This window comes from Rhinoraja longicauda, chromosome 30 (genome assembly GCF_053455715.1).
Source record: "Rhinoraja longicauda isolate Sanriku21f chromosome 30, sRhiLon1.1, whole genome shotgun sequence".
In the NCBI taxonomy this organism is placed as follows: Eukaryota; Metazoa; Chordata; class Chondrichthyes; order Rajiformes; family Arhynchobatidae; genus Rhinoraja; species Rhinoraja longicauda.
In genome coordinates this window covers 10859814-10886987 of record NC_135982.1, presented here as the reverse complement: position 1 = coordinate 10886987, position 27174 = coordinate 10859814, and the positions used below count along the sequence as shown (strand labels likewise).

At 46.0% G+C, this 27174-nt stretch overlaps 1 protein-coding gene across 5 annotated transcripts in view; it reads right to left on the bottom strand.

The window, feature by feature from the left end:
- vwa5b1 (von Willebrand factor A domain containing 5B1) overlaps positions 1-27174 on the bottom strand; it is a 158079-nt gene that overhangs the window by 40865 nt on the left and 90040 nt on the right. For 3 of the 5 annotated variants that reach the window (XM_078425176.1, XM_078425177.1, XM_078425179.1), the window contains exons 12-17: positions 26065-26250; positions 24395-24545; positions 21477-21676; positions 18312-18543; positions 7775-8083; positions 1185-1322 (exon numbers count right to left, since the gene is read on the bottom strand). In XM_078425176.1, the coding sequence (XP_078281302.1) occupies positions 1185-1322; positions 7775-8083; positions 18312-18543; positions 21477-21676; positions 24395-24545; positions 26065-26250 (1216 nt within the window). The remainder of the gene's footprint in view (positions 1-1184; positions 1323-7774; positions 8084-18311; positions 18544-21476; positions 21677-24394; positions 24546-26064; positions 26251-27174) is intronic. The other 2 variants (XM_078425178.1, XM_078425180.1) reach the window with 2 other exon arrangements.

The following is a 27174-nucleotide window of genomic DNA, read 5'->3' as shown; positions in this document are numbered from 1 at the left end:
CGTCTTTGGAATGTGGGAGGAAACTGGAGATCCTGGAGAAAAACCAAGCAGGTCACGGGGAGAACGTACAAACTCCATACAGATAAGCACCCATAGTCAGGATCGAACCAGGGTCTATGGCGCTGTAAGGAAGCAACTCAACCGATACGCCCACTCCCCTGTTGATCTGGGCAAGATGTTGTTGTTCAAGAAGGAACGAGTCTGACTTTGAACGTAATGAACGCAAAGTAAATGAAAAGTATGTAGGATGAGACCTACTGGTGACTCGATAAAAATAAAACAGTTAGATACAGTAAGCAACGCGAATGTCTAATTTAATAATTCAGGGATCCTGCAGGTTTCCATAGTGAAGCAATGAGTTTATGAACATGAGTACATCCTGATATCTTTGATTTGTTTAATAGTTCTAGGAAATCTATCCTGTTATAATGAAACATTATTCAGTACTTGCTTGACATCGAGGTTAGCTGCAATATTAATTATTCCTGATGAACCACAAAAACATGTTTCTGCCTGTTTTATTTGAACCTCTCAATCAGTGAAGTTAAAAATAGCTTTCAACGCGTGTTTGATTTATTCCATTGTTCCACCCAATATGAACACTGCTCACTGAGAAGGCACCTGAGAAAGAAAGTATTCCATCTTCCAGACTTCATTTTGCAAGGTGTGGAACTTGTCTGTGGGCAATAATATTATTTCAGGTGGATGCAAACTGTTGACATGGGAATGTATGGAAATTGGAAGAATTTCCTTTTGTGACTGCTACCGTTATCTCCCAAGCACTGTGGCGCAGCGGTAGAGTTGCTGCCTTGCAGCGCCAGAGACCCGGGTTCGATCTTGACCACGGGTGCTGTCTGTACGGAGCTTGTATATTCTCCCCGTGACCTGCGTGGGTTTTCTCCGAGATCTTCGGTTTCCTCCCACACTCCAAAGACGTCCAGGTTTGCAGGTTAATTGGCTTGGTATGAATGTAAAATTGTCCCTGTAGTGTTAATGTAAAATTGGGTAGTGTTAATGTGCGGGGATCACTGGTCGGTGCGGACTCGGTGGGCCGAAGGGCCAGTTTCCGCGCTGTATCTCTAAACATAAACTAAACATAAACCTTACGGACTTGAATATTACAATTCATATCAAGATCGAAGCCCTAGTCAAAATTAATTCACAATAGCACTCCACTACAGTACCTGAATTTGCATACTCTATGATGTTTGGCAGGTATTCTTTGTTGTTAATGTACACAGGGACAAAAGCTGTGTACTTGCTGATGATATTACATGCTCTGCTGGTTTGAATCGCATTCAACTGGTGTCTCCTTCCAGAACCTGCAATCCAAAGGCAACAATAAAATGCACATTTGGTTGTCTGGTTTATGATGTGCTGGCAAGATCACTGGTGAGAAATATACAATTATTTTTAACAACCACAGACATTCTGGTCTTGTGTCACATTCACAGAAAAGAAAGTTTATTAATGACAAATCATAAACTCTCTCCGTAGCAACATCCATGGGATAGTTTAGAGTTTGGAGATCCAGCAATGGACACAGACCCTTCAGCCCAGCGAGTCCATGGTGACCATCGATCACCCATTCACACTAGTTCTATGTTATTCCACGTTGTCTTCCATTCCCCACGCACTAAGGGGAATTTTACACAGGTCAATTAACCTACAAACCCTCACGTCTTTGGGATGTGGGGGGAAACCTACATGGTCACAGGGAGAATGGGCAAACTCCACAGAGGTCAGGATGGAACTCAGGTCTCTGGCGCTGTAAGGCAGCAGCTCCACGGCTAGGCCATTGTGCCACTGTAAATAACATTTAAATTACACTGTGACCAGCATCCAAGAAAGGAGAGTGATGGAAGCATAAAAAATATAGGTAAGGTAGACAGACAGAACCTTTTTTCTCGAGGATGAAAACGTCAAAGAGCCGAGGGCATAGTTTAAAGGTGAGAGAGACAAAGTTTGAAGGAGATGTGTGGGGAAAGCTTTTTTACACAGTATGGATGAGGGGTAAAATCTGGTGGGAGTTGATGGGAATGTGGGGAGAATAAAATGAGAATAGTGTAGGAATAGAATAAATGGATGCTTGATGGTTGGCCTGGTCCTGTTGGGCTGAAGGGCCTGTTTTCATGCTGTATTACTTTGACTCTAGGTGTTTCCAGAATTTTCCTTATTGACCAACCAGTCAGTAGTTTCTGCTCTATCTCCCTTTCCTCTCTTTCACAGAGGGGCCATACTTGCCACCCTACACCCTCCAAGTAGGGGCAGCATGGTGGCACAGCGGTAGAGTTGCTGCCTTACCAGCGCCAGAGACCCGCATTCGATCCTGACAAGTGCTGCCTGCACAGCGTTTGTACGTTCTTCCTGTGACCGCGTGGGTTTCCTCCGGGTGCTCCGGTTTCCTCCCAGATTCCAAAAGCATTCAGGTCTATAGGTTAATTGGCTTCTGTAAACTCTCCCTAGTGTGCAGAATAGAACTAGTGTATGGGTGATCGTTGGTCAGTCCGGACTTGGTGGACTGAAGGGCCTGTTTACACGTTATATTTCTACTAAACTAAACAATCCACAGAGACATTTTCAGAGTCTTTAGGACTTTGGAAGATGAAGTATTTGTGTAATTATGCAGAACTCCTTTCCCTTTTGAATTATTCCTTATTTAATTATTCAGCATCGGTAGAATGGACAACTTTGCCAAATTAGTTGAATGTCCTGAGGTTTGCGTCCGAAGTCACCGAGTTATGAAAAGGATTTCAGATATTTGGCCCAATATCATTAACAGTTCAAAATATACAGAAAATATTTATTTTAAATATTTTTTAAATCTCAATGTTAAAAAGTCTAGACCAGCCAATTGAGACTGCATTCATTATAAGATTCCAGGGTTCACTGAATTCAGGTGCCACGCCAAAGGACTAAAGCATTGCAGGTAGACAGGGTGTGAAGGAGACTTTTGGCACGCTGGCCTTTATCAGTCAGGGTATTGAGTATTGAAGATGGGACATTGTGTTAGAGTTGGACAAAGAATTAGTGAGGCCACATTTAGGTTATTGTGTTTCAGTTTTCTCCTGCTATGGGACAACTATCATTCAGCTAGAATGGTTCTGAGCTATAGTGAAAGGTTGGGCAGGCTGGGACTTTATTCCTTGGAGTCCAGGAGGTTGACGGGTGATCTTAAGGAGGTGTATACAATCATGAGGAGAATAGATAGGGTGAATGCACACTTTTCCCAGGGTAAGGGATTCAAGAACCAGGTTTAAAGTGAGAGGAGAAAGATTTAATAGGAACGTGAGGGGCACATTTTTCACTCAGAGGGTGGTGGGTGTATTGAATAAACTGTGAGAGGACGTAGTTGAGATGGATACAATAACAACCTTTGAAAGACATTTAGACAGCTATATGGATAGGCAAGGCTTAAAGGGATATAGGTCAAACAGCTTATAGGACTAGCTTCGATAGAGCATCTTGGTCAACTCGGACAAGTTGGGCTGAAGAGGCTTTTACTATGCTGTATGACTCTACAAGTCTAGGGTGGTACGGCGGCGAAGCGGTAGAGTTGCTGCCTTACAGGTCCAGAGACCCGGGTTAGATCCTGACTACGGGTGCTGTCTGTACGAAGTTTGTACGTTCTCCCTGTGACCATGTGGGTTTTCTCCGCGTGCTCCGATTTCCTCCCACATTCCAAAGGCATACGGGTTTGTAGGTTAATTGGCTTTGGTAAAAATTGTAAATTGTCCCTGGTGTGTGGGATGGTGCTGGTGTACGGAGATCGCTGATCGGCACGGACTTGGTGGGTTGAAGGGCCTGTTTCCGCGCTGTATCTCTAAACTAAACTAAACTAAACTCTCAGATGCAGAATGATATTGGACAAAAGAAATGACAAAAACAAATTATTAGCAATTTGAGTGGAGGTTCTGTATAAATGTTAGAGTTTATTGAAGACAGAGTGGCTCCTCAGAGAACAGTAACATGATTATGGACAAGCAATAAGGTTTTATGAAAGGTCGGGAGAGTTATTTTGATAAAGTCAATTGGGACTTGTACATAAAAGTCAATTTGTACATAAAAAGAAGCACTAGATTAAATACATGGATCATATTGAGGGATTTGAAAACACATTTGCACAAACAATCCCAGTTTAGACATAGAACATGGAATGGAAGGTACATATTACTGGAATATTTCTCTGTAACAGTTCCAGGAATGAGAGAGTTCAGCAGCAAGCTCAGACTGGAGAAGCTGGGGGGTGTTCTCTTTAGAAATAGGAGATGTGAACGCCTGGTATGAGATCATGACAGTTTTTGACAGGGAGAAGCTATTCACATGGTTGAAGGCAGTACAGCTTTTATGCTGGTACGTGCTGGTACGGGATACTGACACCTCTAACAAGCTAAACATCATTATTTTGTTTTTGGCCATGTGACAGGTCTGTTTATTAAAGATACAAATCGGCACCTTTGTGTCTTCAAAAAAATAAAAATGCCAGTTCAAGCACAAGGTGGTAACTTTATAGTTTCGGGCAAAACAGCTAAGGGGCGGCGCACAGTGGCACAGTGGTAGAGTTGCTGCCTTACAGCACCAGAGACCCGAGTTTGACCCTGACTACTGATGCTGTCTGTATGGAGTTTGTACGTTCTCCCTGTGACCGCATGGGTTTTCTCCGGGTGCTCCGGTTTCCACCCACGCTCCGAAGACATGCAAGTTTAATTACCTTCTGTAAACTGTCCCTAGAGTGTGGGATAGAACAAGCATGTGGGTGATCACTGGTCGGCGTGGACTCGGTGGACCAAACGACCTGTTTCCATGCTGTATCTCTAAATTAAACTAAACTAAACTAATATAAAGGTGGATGTGAGGAAAGGTTTGTTCAAAGCAGGGAATGGCTGTATAATTAGGACCTCTCTGCCTGTAGATAGACATGAATAGACCGCAGGATTTTCTCTGCCCGGCGGGGGCTTCGATGTCGGGAGCCCCGACTGCCCCGACGTGCAGCGGCAGCGTCTTCGCCCGCCCTGAATCGCGGGGCTTGGGTCGGCCCGCTGCGGACCTTTCACTGTCCGGCTCCGCCTGGAACGTGGCAACTTCAACAGCCTGACCGCGGGAGAAGACGGCAGGGGAAGAGAAAAGACATTCTGGCCTTCCATTACAGTGAGGAGGTGACTGGAGGAGACTCACTGTGATGGATGTCTCTTTTTGTTTTGTGTTGGTTTATGATTGTGCGTGTTATTGTTTATTTTTATTGCTCTTATTGTTCGACTCTGGAAAATCTTTCATTTCACTGCACATTTGTGTGTATGTGACAAATAAAATTGACTATTGACTATTGATATAGAAAAGTTGGAGTAACTAAGCGGGACAGGCAGCATCTCTGGAGAGAAGGAATGGGTGACGTTTTGAGTCGAGACCCTTTTTCAAACACATTTCCCTGCCTGTAGGTATGGCTGGAGACAATTAATTAATGGGGAGGCACAAGGAACTGCATAGGCTGGAATCTTGAGCAAAATACAAAGTGCTGTAGGTCAGAGATCTGTAGACAGCATCTATGGAGGGAATGCATTGGCAGAGGATAAGGCTGTTGGATTGCCAGAAAAATGAAGGAATTGATGGAACCATTTTAGCAGGCTGCCAGGAGATGAATCTCCTGTGATAAATAATTTGATGTGGAAATTGGTCGGGTGTAGGAGGCAAAGGAAAAGGGAGTAGAAGAACCTCTTTTAGTTTGAAAAGCAGAAATAAGTGGCATTTCCTAGACATTAATTGATTGTCAGGCTCCAGTAATGCATTTTGCACAGACAGGTGGAGAGAAACACAAACGAGGTCACAGTTAAAATGGAACAGAAATTGCCTGAAATATACATTGAGTCAGGAAAGAAAACGATAGTATTTTGTGTGCTGTGACGACTGTTACACTGGCAACATTGATTTAATTTTCCCAAGATGCTCGCTGGATGGCTGCTGGTTTTAATTTTATGGATGATTGATGAAGTCGGCTTCATAACCGCAGGTAACAGGTTGATGACCACATGTGGATGACATTCTTCAACGTGTATTGAAATTGATATTGATTTCTTATTGTCATGTGCACCGAGGTACAGTGAAAAGCTTTTGTTTCAAGTGATATTCAATTAAATCAGATCATGCTGCACATGAGTACAACAGGGTTCAGTTTCAGTTGTTTATTGTCACGTGTACCGAGGTACAGTGAAAAGCTTTATACTGCCATACACAAGTACGACAGGTAGTGCAAAGAGAAAGATACCCCAGTGTAGGATATAGTGTGTCAACATTGCAATGTTACAGTTCCAGAGAAAAAGCACTACTATCCTCTGCTTAGTCTAGTTTAGTTTAGTTTAGTTTAGTGCAGTTTCATACAGTTTAGTTGAATTTAGACATACGGTGTGAAAATAGGCCCTTCGACCCTTCAACTCCACGCCGACCAAGGATCACACATACAGTAGTTCTATCCTACACAGTAGGAACGATAAGGGCGGCACGGTGGCGCAGCGGTAGAGTTGCTGCCTTACAACGAATGCAGCGCCGGAGACTCAGGTTCGATCCTGACTATGGCCGCCATCTGTACGGAGTTTGTACGTTCTCCCCGTGACCTGCGTGGGTTTTCTCCGAGATCTTCGGTTTCCTCCCACACTCCAAAGACGTACAGGTTTGTAGGTTAATTGACTGGGTAAATGTAAAAATTGTCCCTAGTGAGTGTAGGAGAGTGTTAGTGTGCGGGGATCGCTGGGCGGCGCGGACCCGGTGGCCGAAGGGCCTGTTTCCGCACTGTATCTCTAAATCTAAATTTACAGAAGCCAATCAACCTTCGAACCTGCACATCTCTGGAATGTGGGAGGAAACTGGAGCACCCAGAAGAGGCCCACGCGGTCAAGGGGAGAACGTACAAACTCCGTACAGACAGCACCCGTAGTCAGGGTTTGAACCCGCGTCTCTGGCGCTGTGAGGTGAGGCAGCAACTCTACTGGTGCACCATTGCACAGCTTATAAATATTCAAGTCACAACTTTTCACTGCATTGCCATCAGACTCACTGGCCTATATGATTTCAATTTATAACTATTTTTTCATCATCAATAATAGAGTCGCTTTCTCCACCCATAAAAACATGCTGTCCAAATTATCAATCATGCATTGTGTCCAGTCTTTGCTGCTTTTGCTCAACTCTTTGTTAAATCAAAAAAAACATTTGCATTCCCTCTCAGATTATCGTCCATCAACAGATTTGGAGTACTGTAAGCAAATTTGGGGACCATATCTGAGGAAGGATGTGCTGGATCTGGAGAGGGTCCAGAGGAGGTTTACAAGAATGATTCCAGGAACGAGTGGGTTAGCATAAGATGAGCGTTTGACAGGTTGAGGGGGGATCTCATTGAAACTTACAGAATAATGAAAGGCATAGATAGAGTGGATGGGGAAAGGATGTTTCCACTGGTGGGAGAGTCTAGGACCAGAGGTCATAGCCTCAGAATTAAAGGGCGCTCTTTTCGAAAGGAGTTGAGGAGGAATTTCTTTAGTCAGAGGGTAGTTAATCTGTGGAACTCATTGCCACAGAGCATTGTGGAGACTGTCAGTGAATATTTTTAAGGCAGATTCTTGATTAAAACGGGTGTCAAGGGTTAAAGGGAGAAGGCAGGAAAATGGGATTAGGAGGCAGAGATCAGCCATGATTGAATGGCGGAGTGGACTCCATGGGCCGAATGGCCTAATTCTACTCCTATAACTTGTGAGCTTGTGAACACGCAAGTCCTGAACGAGCTTACCGTATTCTATCTCGTGCTCCTTCTCCGCCATTTGCTCAAAGTCTCGAATGAGGGACCGGGCTGCCAGTTGGTGGATCGTTTCGTTCCACAAGTCGTCCTGCTGCGTCGTGCAGTTTGCCCTGCGGTAAAGGAGGGGCTGAAGGTCGAACGTAACTTCCCACTGAGTGACCTTGCTGCAGAGCAACCCAGAAATGACTGCCCTGCAGTCGAGCCTGCGCTGCTGGCTGCCTGTGGTGTAGCTCGCAGCCTGCTCCGGGAACTCAAAGGATGATTCGTCCTCAAGAGTCGATGATCGATGGTGAAAACATCCTGGAAAAATCAGTCCCAACAATATTCCAGCATTAGTTTTTCACAAGTTTGCTCATAACGTGCAAGCAAATTCACAGATGTGCCAAGCTGCAAAACCATACAGAACAGAACAGCACAGGAACAGGCCCTATGGCCCACAATGTCCATGTGGAACATGATGCCAGATTAAACTAATCTCCTCTGCCTGCATGTGATCCATGTCCCACTATACCCTGCACGAATACTGTTCTGCATTCTATATTCTGTTGGCAAGGCAATGCTTGTAAAATGACTTTGGTTAACACATCAATTCTTGCAATCATTTTATACCAAGAGCATTCCATTATAGGCACTCCCCGACATACCTAAACGTAAACAATTAGTTTCAGTTTTAGTTTAGTTTAGAGATGCAGCACAAACACAGGCCCATTGGCCCACCGAGTCTGTGCCGACCAGCGATCACCCCGTACACTGGCACTATCCTACGCACTGGGGACGATTTATAATTGTACCGCAGCCAATTAACCTACAAACCCATAAGTCTTCAAAGTGTGGGAGGAAACACACACGGTCACGGGGAGAACGTACAAACTGCATACAGACAGCGTCCGTGGTCAGGATTGAACCCGGGTGTCTTGTGCTGCAAGGAAGCAACTCTACCGCTGCGTCACTGTGCCGCCCACTGCTTTATTTCCGACTTGGCCAGTCTTGGTAGCAGTGCGGTACTGCCATCGCATGTGGTTATTTCCACAAGCCAGTCAGCTGTTCTCGTGGATGCTCCCAGGTGGTCTGTGTTGGACCTCCCATGTGGCCTCCCACAGGCACTAGACAGTGCAAATGGTAAATGTACGCGTGCGCAGTAACACTTCCGTTCCCGACTGATGTAACATCTGACTTACACAATGCTCCGCGGGACGTGACCCTTGGGTAGGTTGGGGAGCGTCAGTATAAGCAACAATGCAGTCGGTGTAAACTGGGCTTCCTCTTGCTTCATTGGCAAGGTTTATTCATTGATTCAAGTCAAGTCAAGTCAATTTTATTTGTATAGCACATTTAAAAACAACCCACGTTGACCAAAGTGCTGTACATCTGATTAGGTACTAAGGGGGAAAAAAAAATTGGATGTGCATGTGACTGGTAATGTCTAAGATGGACACAAGATGCTGGAGTAACTCAGCGGAACAGGCAGCGTCTCTGGATAGAAGGAAATGGGTAATGTTTTGGATCGACCATTCCTTCTACTCTGCGATGCTGCCTGTCCCGCTGAGTTTCCGCACTGTATCTCTAAACTAAGCTAAATGTAACCCATTCCTTCTACCCTGAGATGCTGCCTGTCCCGCTGAGTTACTCCAGCATTTTGTGCCTATCTTCGGTGTAAACCAGCATCTGCAGTTCCCTCCTACGCTGGTAATGTCTACGTTTGCTGTCCATCCCAAATACCCCGGAACTGTGGAGATAGTTATGAGTCAATAAGACTTTGGTTTGGCCGCAATAAGGACCTATAAGAATTGAATTGCCTCTTTACAGGAAGGATGTGGGGACTTTGGAGAGGGTGCAGAGAAGATTTACCAGAATGCTGCCTAGTATAGAAGGTTTCAGCTAAAAGGAGAGGTTGGATAGACTTGCAGTGCCTTCTCTGCAATGTAAGAGGTTGAGGGGAGACGGGAAAAGAATGTAAAATCATGGCATAGACCAGGTAGACGGTCAGAATCTTTTTCGGAAATGTCCAAAACTAGAGGGCATAGCTATAAGGTGGGGCGCGGGACATTTTTTGGAGATGTGCAGGGAAATGCTTTTTACACTGAGAGTGGTGGAGGCCTGGAACACATTGCCAAGGGTGGTGGTGGTGACAGGTGTGACAGTGGTGTTTAATAGTGAATGATCAGTATAAGTCACCCTTGACATCCTCAGCATTAACCTGTTCACCTGCTCGCCATTGGGAAAGGGGCTTGGAAGGACTGTGCTGCCTGCAGATATAACTGTGAATCAGAACATGAACAATCCCCCAAGCAATAACAGCTATCCTCCCCACTACAGCAGTCTAAAGAAGGATCCCGACCCGAAACACCGTCTGCGTCTGTCCAATTTCCCCCGACAGATGCTGCCTGACCCACTGAGCCCCTCGAAAACGTTGGTTCTTATTCCACATTCCAGCATCTGCATCCTGTAGTGTCTCCATAATAGAAGCTTGTTAGCAACAAGAGTATCCTGGGACAATTACCCCACTGATCTTCAGTTAGTACAGCTGTTCAGCATGCCCATGTGCTGTCCTCTCTGGTCAACTCTGCACCAAGTACGGATGCACAGTGTGGTTGGAGACAATTGAGCAGCGGTAGAGTTCCTGCCTTGCAGTGCCGGGAACCCGGGTCCAATCCTGACTACGGGTGCTTGTCTGTGCAGACTTTGTACGTTCTCCCCATGACCTGCGTGGGTGTTCTCCGGGATATCCGGTTTCCTCCCACAATCCTGTACCTTAATTGGCTTGGTATAATTATAAATTGTCCTCAGTGTGCGTAGGATTGTGTTAGGGTGTGGGGATCGCTGGTCGGTGCGGACTCGGTGAGCCGAAGGGCCTGTTTCCGCACTGTACCTCTAAACTAAGCTAATTTGGATCTGACGTCCTCTCGGGAGTAGAGTGCCAAAGATTAGACTGGCCTTAGTCATGCCTATGGTGTGAGATTGAGCTGCTAGCACTCCCAATTAATTTCTGACCTACTCACTTACTGCTCCCCATTTGATGCATGTGTGAGATTGGCCTGTTGGGTTCATTGTGACAACTAATGTCCAGTTCCAAAATGGACAAATAACGTTACATGAAATCCGTAAGAGTTCATGGATCATTTCGGACTATCACCAATAAAACTGACATTTCATTAAATACCCAAAGGAGCATTTTAATTCTGAGTTTGCAGTTCTTTGCTTTCTTTTTTTGGAAAGAATGCATTGTCATTAATTTTTAACAAGTTTATTCCACGTGTCAACTTTGGATCGAACCCACTGGAAGCTTTGTTCCTCGATTCTACACCAAAGCCGTCTTCATTTGTCATCGAGACAGAAGAATGTTGGCAAGGTCTAATTAGTGTTCGCTCTGCTGATTGCAGAAGGCTATTCATAATTGACATGGTTGAACAGACGCACGTTCATTAATGCCTTAATGCCTACGCTCCACACCACCCCCCCGCAGAGTTAAAGATGGATATTAAAACTTATAAGTAGTATATTAATAATGAATTGGTAATACATGCTGGGTGTGCGCAAACTGAATGCTACCCACTTTTAAAAGTTGTGAGGCGTTTACCAGAGATGTCAAGTTAGCTTCAGAGCCAGAGGAGATATTCCATCTCAAGATTTTCTTCCCTGCAGTTCTGTTCTTCAGATTAATTTTTAATTCATTTGAACCAAATTAAAATCCTGTCGGATTTTTTTTCGCGTACAACAGTCAATGTAATGTGAGACTTCAGAGAGGAAAATTAGTTGGCAGTTCATTGAAACAGCTAACCTTGCATCGTGCCACCTGAGCTCGGTTGATCTGCAGAAACTGCTGCTGGACTCTGGGGTGCGGAGAGCCAGCACAATTGGCTCTCAACATCCAGGTAAGTCTAGGATTGCAACCTGACTCAGGCACAGCAGGAGACTTGGGTACCTCACAGCGCCAGAGTCCCCGGTTCGATCCTGACCTTGGATGCTGTCTGTATGGAGTTTGTACATTCTCACTGTTTTTATTTTTAGAGATACAGCGCGGAAACAGGCCTTTTGGCCCACCGGGTCCGGGCCGACCAGCGATCACTGCACATTAACACCATCCCACACACACTAGGGACAATTTTTACATTTACCAAGCCAATTAACCAACAAACCTGTACGTCTTTGGAGTGACCATGTGGGTTTTCTGCGGGTGTACCGGTTTTCCTCCCACACTCCAAAGACGTGCGGGTTTGTTGGTTAATTGGCTTCAGTAAATTGTCCCCAGTGTGTAGGATAGAACTAGTGTACGGGGTGATCGTTGATAGCCATGGTGGGCCGAAGGGGCTGTTTCCATGTTGTATTTCTAAACTAAACTAAAGTAAACACTGTTGGTGTTTCTAAGCAACATTACCTCCAGCCAGCATCTTCACAAAAGCAAAATCCTGCAGATGCAGGAAATCTAACACAAGGGGGAAATTCTGGAGTCGGTGATTAAGTCGACATTAATGTTAGAAGGCCAGGTCGAGATAAGGGTGAGACAAGGAACTGCAGGTGCTGGAATCTTGCAGAAAGCACAAAGTGCTGGAGTAACTGAGCGGTTCCGGCAGCATCTGTGGAGGACATGGATGGTCAACGTTTCAGTTGATGTCCTCTCTTCAGACCTGAACCCGCTGAGTTACTTCGGCACTTTGTGTTCGATTGGAGATGAGAGACTGTGTACAGCTCTGAACTCCCCATTACAGGGAGGGATTTGGAGGCTGTGGAGAGGGTGCAGAAGACGTTTACCAGGAGAGTGCCTGGGTTAGAAGGTATTAGCTACAAGGCTACGTTGGACAAACTTGGATTTTTATCTCTGTAGCGGCGTGATCAAAGAGAATCGGGGGACCAGAAGAATAAGGGGGGACCTCATTGAAACGTACAGAATAGTGAAAGGCTTGGGTAGAGTGGATGTGGAGAGGATGTTTCCACTAGTGGGAGAGTCTAGGACTAGAGGTCACAGCCTCAGATTAAAGGACGTTCTTTTAGGAAGGAGATGAGGAGGAATTTTTTTAGTCAGAGGGTGGTGAATCTGTGGAATTCTTTGCCACAGAAGGCTGTGGAGGCCAAGTCAGTGGATATTTTTAAGGCAGAGACAGATAGATTCTTGATTAGTACAAGCGTCAGAGGTTATGGGGAGAAGGCAGGAGAATGGGGCTAGGAGGGAGAGATAGATCGGCCATGATTGAATGGCGTAGAAGACGATGGTCCAAATGGCCTAATTCTTCTCCTATTCCTAATGACCTTATGACCTTATGACCCTGGGCTGGAAGATGAGTCTAGAAAGATAGGAAAGGAGCCGGGTGACAGATGGGTGGGGGGTAGTGGGAGAAATGGGTGTACGTCAGGAGGGTGCAGGAAGAGAGAGGTTTGAAGGAGGTGAAGGGAACATGGTAGTTGGGAGATAGCGCGAGAAACGGGTATGCACTGGGTGTATCATATAAGGGGTTCATTTAAAAAGAGGCCCGGCATATAAGAAGAGTTCTGGGTTACACAATAACAAGTCTACAGAACTAAGAAACTACAGGTGCTGGTCTACCAAAAAAAACGACACAGAGTGCTGGAGAAACTCAGTGGGTCAGGCGGCATCTCTGGATAGGTGATGTTTGGGTCGGGTCTCCTCTTCAGGCTGATTTTCGGCTGGGCGGTGGGGAAGGGCGGGAAGAAAGTTGGAAGAAAGAGGGGGCAGGACAAAGCCTGGCAGGATTTTGCCCGACCTGGACTCCCACCTATTTCTCCCCTCCCCCTCCCTTTCCACCTACATTCCACTTACATTCTCACACCTTTTGGCTTTTCATCTTCGGCCATTGTTCAACCGTATCCCTCTCAAAACCCCCCTGTCACCTGTATCAACCTATTACCTGCCAAACCATGTCCTGCCTCTCTTCTCTTCCAGCTTTCTTCCCTCCACCCACTCCCCCCACAATCAGTCTGAGGTGGTGTCCCGACCTGAAACATCACTTCAAGAGCAAGAGTATTTTGTTGTCACATGTCCCAGATAGAACAATGAAATTCTTGCTTGCAGCAGCACAATAGACAATAGACAATAGGTGCAGGAGTAGGCCATTCGGCCCTTCGAGCCAGCACCGCCATTCAATGTAATCATGACTGATCATTCTCAATCAGTACCCCGTTCCTGCTTTCTCCCCATACCCCCTGACTCTGCTATCCTTAAGAGCTCTACCTAGCTCTCTCTTGAATGTATTCAGAGAATTGGCCTCCACTGCCCTCTGAGGCAGAGAATTCCACAGATTCACAACTCTCTGACTAAAAAAGTCAACAGAAAATGTAAACACAGTACTCTGTAAACAATATAATAAAGGAGAAAAAAAGGTCAACGTGTGCATATTATATATGTGTGTACGTGCGCGCGTGCGTGTGTGCGTGTAATGAAGAAACTGCAGATGCTGGTTTGCACCAAAGATAGACACAAAATGCTGCAGTAACTCAGCGGGACAGGCAGCATCTCTGGAGAGAAGAAATGGGTGACCCAAAGTGCCTCGGCCTGAAACGCCACCCATTCCTTCTCTCCAGAGGTGCTGCCTATCCCTCAGAGTTATTCCAGCGTGTTGTGTCTGTATACATACATGTGTGTGTGTGTGTGTGTGTGTGTGAGTGTGTGTGTGTGTGTGTGTGTGTCTGTGTGTGTGTGTGTGTGTGTGTGTGTGTGTGTGTATATATATATATATATATATATAGATATATACACACACACATACATATATAGATACACATAAAAACAAGCAAACAATAATAGTGCAAAAAGACAAAAAGCAATGCCCCCAAGTCTATGTCGTTCAGAGCTCATATCGAGGCTGCAGAACCTATCCATGATCCTGAGAAAGCAAGTGTGTGTTTAATAAAGTGAATTAGAGGGAACCACTGGGAAAGCTGCTTTTCAGTGAGTGTTTGGATGAATTCATTGCAGCATGCCGTCTGCATTTTCATTATTGCAAACAATTGTTCTCAGCAACAAAGGACTCCGTGCAGAGAATCCAATTAGTTCCTCAGTGCAAGTTTTGTACACTGCATGGGTTTAATGAGATATGTCTCTGTAAGCACGCTCATCACTGACAACTACTAGACAGGGGGACTGGAGGAGATCCCTGATTTATTGTGGTTATAAAGTCCAGCCATTGTTTCTGCTCCACTGATTGTGCAGCCGTTCTGGGCACAAGAACAAAAGATTACTAAAAACAGTAGGCCTGGAGTTGCCATAAAATGAATCAGAGACTGCAGACAGCTAGCAACTGGGGCAAAAAAAAAAAAACTGCTGGAGGAACTCAGCAGGTCAGTCAGCGTCTACGGGGAGAAAGGAACGGTTGATGTTTCTAGATTTAAATTTAGATTTAGAGATACAGCACGGAAACAGGCCCTTCGGCCCACTGAGTCCGCGCCGCCCAGCGATCCCCGCACATTAACACTAGTCCTACACACACTAGGGACAATTTTTACATTTACCCAGTCAATTAACCTACATACCTGTACGTCTTTGGAGTGTGGGAGGAAACCGAAGATCTCGGAGAAAACCCACGCAGGTCACGTGGAGAACGTACAAACTCCGTACAGACGACGCCCGTAGTCAGGATCGAACCTGAGTCTCCGGCGCTGCATTCGCTGTAAGGCAGCAACTCTACCGCTGCGCCACTGCGCCACCCGTTTCGGGTGGAGACCCTGACTCAAAACAGGTTCGGCCAGGGTCAGAACATTCAGATCGGCCACGATTGAATGGCAGAATAGACTTGATGGTTTATTTCTGCTCCTACAACATATGGACTATGAACTTATGAACAGAGAGTGGAGAGGGGAGATCACCAGAAGAAAGAGGAGAGTTCATGTTCACAAGTTATAGGCGTAGAATGAGGTCATTCGGCACATCAAGTCTACCCCGCCATTCAATCATGGCTGATCAATCTTTCCCTCTGACCCCCAATTTCCTGCCTTCTCCCCATAACAACAGACACCCATGCTAATTAGCGCAGCGAAACAGGGGCCAGTAGGTGATCGAAGCAGTAGAAACATGGAACTGCGGACGCTGGTTTGCCAAGGAAAGATACAAAATGCTGGAGTAACTCAGCGGGTCAGGCAACATTTCTGGAGAACATGAACAGTTGACGTTTCGGATCAGGACCCTTCTTCAGTGAAGAGTCCTAACCCGAAACGTCACCTACCCATGTTCTCCAGAGATGCTGCCTGACCCGCCGAGTTACTCCAGCATGTTGTGTCTTCCCTGTAGGTGGTAGGTGGACCAGGGAGGGGTGAAGGTTGACAGGCAAATGAAGCCAGGGGAGGGGTGGAATTGGGAAACAGAGGTAGCTGGGTGATGGGTAGAAGCAGGCAAAGAAAGAAAAGGTAGATAGTTCCAGATGGGGAGTGATGGAGAGAGAGGATTGAGGTTGATAAGCAGGAATACAGAGGCTACCATCTGATAAGTAAAAATAGTAGGTCTCCACTGCTGAAGGTCACCAGTGAACAGGGACGACACAATGGTGCAGCGGTAGAGTTGCTGCCTTACAGCCCCAGAGACACAGGTTCGATGCTGACTATAGGTGCTATATTTACGAAGTTTGTACATTCTTCCCGTGACCACGTTGGTTTTCACCGGGTGCTCCAGTTTCCTCCCACACTCGAAAGACGTACAGGTTTGTAGGTTAATTGGCTCGGTAGAAAATTGTAAATTGTCCCTGGTATGCGGTGTGTGCTAGTGTAATGGGGATGGATGGTCGGCATGGACTCGGTGGGCTGAAGGGCCTGTTTCTGTGCTGTGTCGCTAAACTAAACTAAACTAAACTGCATCTCCACAACAATCCAGCAGTTTTTTTAAAAAAAGTTTTTTTTTTTACAATAGGTGCAGGAGGAAGCCAGCACCACCATTCAACGTGATCATGGCTGATCATTCTCAATCAGTACCCCGTTCCTGCCCTCTCCCCATACTCCCTGACTCCGCTATCCTTAACAGCTCTATCCAGCTCTCTCTTGAATGTATTCCGAGAATTGGCCTCCACTGCCTTCTGAGGCAGAGAATTCCACAGATTCACAACTCTCTGACTGAAAAAGTTTTTCCTCATCTCAGTTCTAAATGGCCTACCCCTTATTCTTAAACTGTGGCCCCTTGTTCTGGACTCCCCCAACATTGGGAACATGTTTCCTGCCTCTAATGTGTCCAACCCCTTAATAATCTTATTCGTTTCGATAAGATCCCCCCTCATCCTTCTAAATTCCAGTGTATACAAGCCTAGTCGCTCCAGTCTTTCAACATATGATAGTCCCGCCATTCCGGGAATTAACCTAGTAAACCTACGCTGCACGCCCTCAATAGCAAGAATATCTTTCCTCAAATTTGGAGACCAAAACTGCACACAGTATTCCAGGTGCGGTCTCACTAGGGCCCTGTACAACTGCAGAAGGACCTCTTTGCTCCTATACTCAACTCCTCTTGTTATGAAGGCCAACATTCCATTGGCTTTCTTCACTGCCTGCTGGACCTGCATGCTTCCTTTCAGTGACTGATGCACTAGGACACCCAGATCACATTGAACGTCCCCTGTTCCTAACTTGACATCATTCAGATAATACTCTGCCTTCCTATTCTTACCACCAAAGTGGATAACCTCACACTTATCCACATTAAACTGCATCTGCCATGCATCCGCCCACTCACACAACCTGTCCAAGTCACCCTGCAACCTCATAGCATCTTCCTCACAGTTCACACTATCACCCAGCTTTGTATCATCTGCAAATTTGCTAATGGTACTTTTAATTCCTTCATCCAAGTCATTAATATATATTGTAAATAGCTGCGGTCCCAACACCGAGCCTTGCGGTACCCTACTAGTTACTGCCTGCCATTCTGAAAGGGACCCATTTATCCCCACTCTTTGCTTTCTGTCTGTCAACCAATTTTCTATCCATGTCAGTACCCTACCTCCAATACCATGTGCTCTAATTTTGCCCACTAATCTCCTATGTGGAACCTTGTCAAAGGCTTTCTGAAAGTCAAGGTACACCACATCCACTGGCTCTCCCCTGTCAATTTTCCTGGTTATATGAACATCAAGTCTATTTGGCAACAGGACCCAACACTTGCACTCACCTCTCCCAGCATCAGCCACCCTGAACGATGGTTCCTTTTCCACCCCTTCCTCACACAACCACATCCTAAAGCCACAACCCCATACCCCAGGCCTCATACATCCCACCTCATCCCTGCCCACCCCACTCATTTTAACCATCTTTTAGTTTAGTGTGGAGATACACCGTGGAAACAGACCCTCTGGCCACACCGACCGGCGATCCCTGTACACTAACACTATCTTACACGCACTCAGGACAGCTTCTGAGTCTGAAGGAAGTGTCGCGACCCAAAACATCACCCATTCCTTCTCCCCAGAGATGCTGCCTGACCCGCTGAGTTGCTGGAAATACTCCAGCATTTTGTGTCTACCTTGGGACAATTTACAATTATACCAAGCCAATTACCAGCCCACAAACCTGTACGTCTTTGGAGTGTGGGACCATGACTCACCAGGCTCTGTGCAGCTGCTGATGGACGTGGTCTCCGTCGATGACCTGGACGTGAGGCTCTCCCCGCCAGGCGCCCCGCTCTTCGCCACGGGTGACTGGTGCACGCCGCGCTGACCCTGGGCCACCTCCGAGTCCTGGCTCGTGGACATGCAGTTCTGATGCAGCAAGGATGGCCTGCCTTTCCCACCGAGCCCCGACCCAGCGACGTTCACGCACCAGGTGGCTCCATTTCTCTGCAACGGTTCAATGGATATTTATTGCCACATATGCAATTAAACATCACACAGTAAAATTCATCGTGCATATGGTAATGCCGGAGCCGCCATGTGGGCCGCCATTTTATCAGAGTGCAGGTAAACAGAGTGCGGCACCACATTATTGAGCTGGGCCAGTTTAGTTTAGTTGATTGCCACGTGTACCGAGGTACAGTGAAAAGCTTTGATATTGCGTGCTATCCAAGTCAAAGAAAGAACTGTACATGATTGCAATTAAGCCGTGTATAGATGCAGGATAACGGGAATAACGTTTAGTGCAAGTTGAAGTCCGGTAAAGTCTGATTAAAGATAGTACAAGGGTCTCTAATGAGGTAGATGGCAGGTTAGGACTGCTCTGTAGTTGGTGATAGAATGGTTCAGTTGCCTGAGAACAGCTGGGAAGAAACTGTCCCTGAATCAGGAGGTGTGCATTTTTACACTTCTGTACCAGACCATCCTGCCTGAACCTGCCACATATTATACAGGTGTAGACGGACACAGAGTGCTGGAGTAACTCAGCAGATCAGGCAGCATCTCTGGAGAAAAGGAATAGGTAATGTTTTGGGTTAAAACCCTTCTTCAGACCCAGACTAGTTGGCTTTGGGACATGGAAGAAAATTGGTTCACTGGCTTTCTTTGCAGTGTGTTTGCCGGCTTGCTATGCTGCTGCCTAATTGATATACACCCCGTCCACAACCATTCACTCCCTCCATCGCCAGTAGCAGCAGTTTGTACTATCTATTGGATGCACTGCAGCGTAAGAATTTTATTGTTCCGTTGTCGGTAAATATGCCAATTAAACTTTCACGACTTTGACTCTCGGTTCTGCTGTAAGACCCTAACAAACTATGCCCACCTATCTTTTGCATAATCTCATACACTTAAGCGAAGGACCACTTTCACAGGTCCTATTGTCAATGCAGGAGAGGAAGTTTATATCCCAGCACCAGTCTGAAACTGAACTGGAGTAACCGTTTGCACAGAGTGGTTACAAGAGCAGGTCAGGGGCTGGGAGCCTGTTGGCGAGGAAGTCATCTCCCAAACAGTTCCACCATCTACTCAAGACAAGGCTGCGATGAACTTCTCTGCACTTGCCTGGATGATAGTACAGACTGTTGCTACCGGCGACAGAGTGAATAGTTGAGGATGGGGTGCCTACCAAGCGGGCTGCTGTGTTCTGTTAAGGTGTTGAGCTTGCATAGGAAGGAACTGCACATGCTAGTTTAAACCGAAGATAGGCGAAAATGCCGGAGTAACTCAGCGGGACGGGCAGCATCTCTCGGGAGAAGGAATGGGTGACGTTTCGGGTTGAGACCCTTCACACTGATGTCAGGGGAGAGGGAGATACACAGATAAGGAGGTGTGAGGTGTGAAAACAGGACAAAGGGAATAAAAATCAAGGAAAATGTAGAATAGATCATCGTTAGTTGGGAGAAGGTAACAACAAAGCAAACAGATAAAATGTAAGGTAGACACAAAATGCTGGAGTAACTCAACGGGTCAGGCAGCATCTCGGGAGAGAAGGAATGGGTGACGTTTCGGGTTGAGACCATTCTTCGGATAAAATGTAGTCGGATACAGTAAGACTCGTCGGAGAACTGGGAAGGGGGAGGGGGATGAGAGAGAGGGAAAGCAAGTGTTACTTGAACTTAGAGAAGTCAATGTTCATGCCGCTGGGGCGTAAGCGGCCCAAGCGATATACGTCCAAGGTGTTGAGCTTCTTGAGTGTTGTTGAAGCTGCACTGACCCAGGCAAGTGGAGAGTGTTCCATCGCATTCCTGTCTTGAGCTTTGGCGATGATGGACAGGCTTGTTGGGTTGTTGGGAGTTACTCACCACAGGATTCCCAGCCTCTGACCAGTAGTCGAGTTTGTGGGCTGGGTAAAGCACCCCAGGAACTGGACTGGAGTAGCCATACACACAACACGACTACGAGAGCAGGTCAGAGGCTGGGAATCCTGTGGTGGCTAACTCCTAACTCCCCAAACCCTGTCCATTATCAACAAGGCTCAGTGTCATAGGAATTCCACAGTTCTGTACCCAAGTATGACATTTGATTCAATGCAATTTCAATCATAACTCGAAGCTTGTGTTGACTCTGGCTGTCCAAGAAAGTCCCTGGATCCGTTGCACTAATAATGTGTTCGTCTCTCAGCTCACCCTGAGAATTAATTCCTGTTTTAACAGCGAAAGAAAAGCAGTTGTCTGTGGCATTTACTGACTGACTTATTAATCCCGTAGAACAGTAAATGTCATGCTTTTGACATTTGAAAGTGATGAAGACACATTTAATGAAGGCCGTTTTAATGTGTACTCAAGAAGAAAAAAACAGACTGCAATTTGCAAATGAGGTTCATTGAGTATCATTGTTGCAATCTGTGATGTCTTTGTGTAATTGACAAAAAACTCTAATTGCTGTTGGTACACCACACTAATTGACTCCTTGGGGGGAGGGGTGGGGGGGGAATGTTTTGCAGCAGTCTGCTGTGTTATTATAGTTTCTGGATGGGAAACAGATGAGGCGTTGGGTTTGACCAGCTGAAAGACGATGGGCCGTGTGTACCAGTCCCTTTAATGAACCACGAGGGTTTTCTCTGGGAGCTCTGGTTTCCTCCCACACTCCAAAGACGTTCAGGTTGGTAGGTTGGAAGGAACTGCAGATGCTGGTCTAAACCGAAGATGGGCACAAAATGCTGGAGTAACTCAGCGGGACAGGCAGGACAGGACAGGCAGCATCTCTGGAGAGGAGGAATGGGTGACGTTTCGGGTCAAGACCCTTCTTCAGACTAATTGGCTTCAGTAAAATTGTAATAGGTCCCTAGTGTCGGCATGGACCCGGTGGGCCGAAGCACCCGTTTCCGCGCTGAATCTCTGAAGTCTAAAGTAAAGTAAAAGCCTATGAAGGAAACTTGCCTGGAACTCCCCTGGAGATGGAGGGAGATGTTCTGGGCTGCTCCCGCCCACCAGCTGCTGAGCCCGTGCTCGTCGAAGAGGGTTCTTATTGAAGGCAGACCCCGGATCGCTGGGGGTGAACACTTTCTTTGCAGCATGCTGTCTACCAATGCAATTGCTGCTGAAGGCTCGTCTTCTGGGAGCCGTCATTGTGTGAACACCTTGAAATATATACGTTGATAGGATTTAGAGCAACATTCCCAACACATTCCCTTGACAATTCCAGATAGTTAGACTTCTTCTGCACTTCTATTCCCGATCGCCATTTTGGTTCAAAGTATGCCAGCTCTGGGGTTTTGATGGTTGCCAGGGAAAATGAATGGGTTGGCAAAGATGTTTGATGGTGTCGTTTTAAGTTACACTTTTTTTACACTTGGCGGGTAGCTGATTACCACCAGCATAATGACGATTATGTGATGGGAATGTTAAATTAATTTGGGTGTATTGGTTGAAAGATACAGCATGGAAACAGGCCCTTCGGCCCACTGAGTTCACGGCATCTACTAGTGTCAACCATTCACACTCGTTCTATGTTATCCCACTTTCACATTCACCTGCTTACACGCTAGACTCTAGGGGCAATTTACAGAGGCCAATTGACCTACAAATACACACATCTTCAGGATACACCCACAACTCTTGAACTGTGAAGTCAAGTGTTAGTGGTAGAGACCTGTGCCATAACTCCTCACCTGGAGATCCACTGTTCTGGGGATCTGGTGTTCCAGGGATTCCCAACTGACTCATGCTATTGTATACCTGGAGATCCACAATTCCAGGGATATTCACCCTCACTTATGTTTCAGATTAGTCAATGGTGTTGCTATGTTATCTCCCACGGAAGGCATGCCTGAGCCTTATCCAACACTTATCTTCAGCAGTAATGAAGAAGAGGAATCTGGCTGCAACAGTGGCATGGTCATCTGCCAACTCCTTCTCAACCAGATCCAATGGATGGACCATAAAGTCCCATCGCCAGAATCTTAAAACAAGCACCTCATTCCAAGGCAGGAGGACAGGGAAAATGCTTCAAGGGTTCCCTCAAGAGCTCCTTGAAGAAATGTAACATTCCCAGTGCCACCCTCTGGACCTTGATCGCTCAAAGTGGAGATGGAACATCCAGGGAAACCTACCAGTCCCTGTGACAGACGCTGAGCACAAGTAAGAAGCAACGTGCAATATTACAATGAGGCCCCTTGCCCAGCCTATCCAGCATTTCCTGCAAGCCCCTCCACTGAGATGGAGTCTATGGACCTTGTACGGAATCTTTCAGGTATCTCAGTAGCACAGGAAACTGGAGTAGAAGCAGCTCATCACAACCCCAGGCGAGCTGTGTAACTTAGTTTTATGGTGGACAGATCTGTTACAATCCAAACCATTATCCGACCCTGGTAGGGACCAATTTGAAGGACAGGAGTATCCCTGGCCTGGAATTGTAACTGGAGCAGAGTGGTGCGGCTCTACAAGGCGCTGGTCAGGCCGCATTTGGAGCACTGTGAGCAAATTTGGGCCCCATATCTGAGGAAGGATGTGCTGGCTCTGGAGAAGGTCCAGAGGAGGTTTACAAGAATGATTCCATGAATGAGTGGGTTAGCAAATGATGAGCGTTTGACAGCACTGGGCCTGTACTCGCTGGAGTTAAAAAAGTTGAGGGGGGGACCTCATTGAAACTTACAGAATAATGAAAGGCATAGATAGTGTGGATGTGGAAAGGATGTTTCCACTGGTGGGAGTCAAGGACTAGAGGTCATAAACTCAGAATTAAAGGGTGCTCTTTTAGAAAGGAAGTGAGGAGGAACTTCTTTAGTCAGAGGATAGTTAATCTATGGAACTCATTGCCACAGAGGGCTGTGGAGGCCAAATCACTGGATATGTTTAAGGCAGAGATAGACAAATTCTTGATTAAAACGGGTGTCAAGGAGAAGGCAGGAAAATGGGATTAGGAGGCAGAGATCAGCCATGATTGAATGGCAGAGTGGATCTGATAGGCCAAATGGCCTAATTCTACACCTATAACCTGTCAACATTTGGTATCGGCAACATACTGAACGTGTGTCAGAATACAAGTTGTGTTTTTAGAGCAATTGTAGATTATACATTGTAAAATCTCTTCATATTTATCAGAATTACACTTTCATGGATAGGATAGGTTTAGAGAGATATGGATGAAGCGCAGGCAGGTGGGACAAATGTAGATGGGGAAGTTGGTCGATGTGGGCACGTTGGGCTGAAGGGCCTGTTTCCACGCTGTATTAACTAGGTTAATTCCCCGAATGGTGGGACTGTCGTATGTTGAAAGACTGGAGCGACTAGGCTTGTATACACTGGAATTTAGAAGGATGAGAGGAGATCTTATCGAAACGTATAAGATTATTAAGGGGTTGGACACGTTAGAGGCAGGAGACATGTTCCCAAAGTTGGGGGAGTCCAGAACAAGGGGCCACACACAGTTTAAGAATAAGGGGTAGGCCATTTAGAACTGAGATGAGGAAAAACTTTTTCAGTCAGAGAGTTGTGAACCTGTGGAATTCTCTGCCTCAGAAGGCAGTGGAGGCCAATTCTCTGAATGCATTCAAGAGAGAGCTAGATAGAGCTCTTAAGGATAGCGGAGTCAGGGGGTATGGGGAGAAGGCAGGAACGGGGTACTGATTGAGAATGATCAGCTATGATCACATTGAATGGCGGTGCTGGCTCGAAGGGCCGAATGGCCTCCTCCTGCACCTATTGTCTATTGTCTATTGTCTATGACTCTCTGACTTTCCAAATATCAAGAGAGCAACACTGGAGCAGATGCAGCTCACTATTTCATTGAGGACTGGTTCTGTCGGCCCATCTAAATTTAAACTCCGCTCAAAGTTTCGCAACCCCATCCGGCTTACCTTCCGTCTCAGGGTCTTCGTTGACGGAGGCAGGTTCCATGGCAGGGTCTCGGCACCCTCTCCAGTTCTCAGGATCCTCCTCTTGCGAGTGGTAAAACACTGAGCTGCTGGACTGCTGAGACCAGGTCAGGCTGCACCTCCACTCTTCATGCTCGAACAAGTCAAGAGAAGATCAGAACATGGGAAATGGGAGCAGGAGGAGGCCACTCAGCCCATCAATCCTGCTCCACCATTCAACTTTCACAAAAAAAATTCAATCAATTTAAACTTTATTCAAAGTAAAAATCATGTACAATACGGGGACTGTGTGAAAAATCCACCCGACATTCTCGGAGCCTATACATACATTCAATTTGTCGTTACATAGCGTTACCTCCACCATTCAACAAGATCAAGGCCGATGCAGCCTTGGCATCAACACATTTCTATCCCTATGCTCCTTTGGTCCCTTGTAGCGCAAGCTCCCTTGTAGATCAAGGACCAGTCTCATCACCGGACAATCCCTCTTCTCCCCTCTCCCATCAGGCATCAGGTATAGAATTGTGAAAATGCACAGCTCCAGATTCAGGGACCGTTTCTTCTCAGCTGTCATCAGGCAACTTGAGCCATCCTACCACCAACTAGAGAGCAGTCCTAAACTGCCATCTATCTCATTGGAGACCTTCGAACTATCTTCAATTGAACTTTACTGGAATTTATCTTGCACTAAACATTATTCCCTTTATCCTGTATCTGTACACTGTGGACAGCTTGATTATAATGGTATATATTCTTCCTGCTAACTGGATAGAACGCAACAGAAAAAGATTTTCACTGTACCTCAGTACATGTGACAACAACAAACCAAATGTGGGTCCATCTCGGCCTTGAATACATTCAATGAATCTGTCTCCATAGTCGAGAGCTCCAAACATTCTGGACCCTCCTCATAGATGATTTGGAATCTCTGCTACTTTTTATTTCCTACCCTCATGCCCAGTGTTATCAATTAATGGAAAAATATTTGTTTCAGCTACTCTCTATCCAGTTATATGCCAGGGGAAACTTGTCTGTTTTTCTGTTACTTGTCAATTGTAACTCACTGATTGAATCATGGCCTGGTGCTGTAACTTGAATGCCCAAGAACAAAGCCGATACGGAGAGAAGAGCAGTGAAATGTAAAGCTAGAGGGAGGGATGTAGGTGGAAGAGGCAGGGGGACGGGGTAATGGGAGAAATGGGTGTGTACTAGAGTCATTTACATAGATGGTCACCCAGTGACAGTATCAGATTTCTCCAATTGCTTCTGAATGAAAATATTGTGGGTTTCAAATTCTCTCCAGTATTTTCGCAGATAACTTATTCCAATGTTTCTGTGCAGAGCAGCAAGAGTGCGCACACGCACACACACTTACTTATACACACACACGCACCCAAATACACACACATATGCAGTTGAGAGGGAAAGACAGATCAGCCATGATTGAATGGCGGAGTAGACTTGATGGGCCAAATGGCCTAATTCTGCTCCTGCAACTTGTGAGCTTATGAACATGAAGCTCCATTATTCCTTTCTTCCGTCTGTGCCTGGTGCACGCAGCAAGGCTTGTGCAAATTTAATCTCAGCCGTGCAGGGTTGGCACTTCAAATAATTCAGTAACAAACACACAGGGTGCAGGATTTCATACTTACTGACTTGCGGTTTGAGTGATACCTTGAGGTGTCACACACGATGCAATATTCCACTAATCTATCTCCAGGGAACAGGAAGGTGGTTCCGATTGGAGAAGGAAGCACCTCGGTTGTCACAGGAAAGAACCAATCAACTGTAACGTCACTGAGGAAAGGTGCCATCGCCTTCTTCAGAGATTTCACCATCTGCAGAAAAGCAATCGGTCATTTATTCTTCTTTTCATTTGTGTCTCTGCTGCAACCAAAAATGCTTGATCAGTTAATTTCTATTAAGAAACTCTTTAAAAAAAAAACATGGGTTAGCATTCAGATGTTTCTGTGGTGTCCAGTTGTATTAAAACGTGGGATTTCTGTCTCATTCACATTTCCGCACTGCACAGAAAGCCCGTGGGTCTGCAATGGATAATCCTCAGGTAGTTCCAGTTTAGTTTTAGAGACACAGCATAGAAACAGGCCCTTTGGCCCACCGAGTCCACAGTGACCATCGATCACTTGTTCACACTAGTTACAATGCAATACAATACAATACAATATATCTTTATTGTCATTGTACAGGGGTTCAACGAGATTGGGAATGCGCCTCCCATACGATGCAATAATTTAATTAGCTAGTCAGTATTAATTTAAACAACCCAATGGAACAAATCGTAGTTCTATGTTGTCCCACTTTTGCATCCACTTCCAACACACTCGGTGCAATTTGCAGAAGCTGATTAATCTACAAACCCGCAAGTCTTAGGCGGATGTCGACAAAATGGAGAGGGTACAGAGGAGATTTACTAGAATGTTGCCTGGGTTTCAGCACTTAAGCTACAGAGAGAGGTTGAACAGGTTGGGTCATTATTCTTTGGAGCGTAGAAGGTTGAGGGGGGACTTGATAGAGGTTTTAAAAAATTTAAGAGGGACGGACAGAGTTGACATGGGTAGGCTTTTCCCTTTGAGAGTGGGGAAGATTCCAACAAGGGGACATAGCTTCAGAATTGAGGGACAAAAGTTTAGGGGTAACATGAGGGGTAACTTCTTTACTCAGAGGGTGGTGGCTGTATGGAATGGGCTTCCGGTGGAAGTGGTGGAGGCAGGCTCGATTTTATTATTTAAGAGTAAATTGGA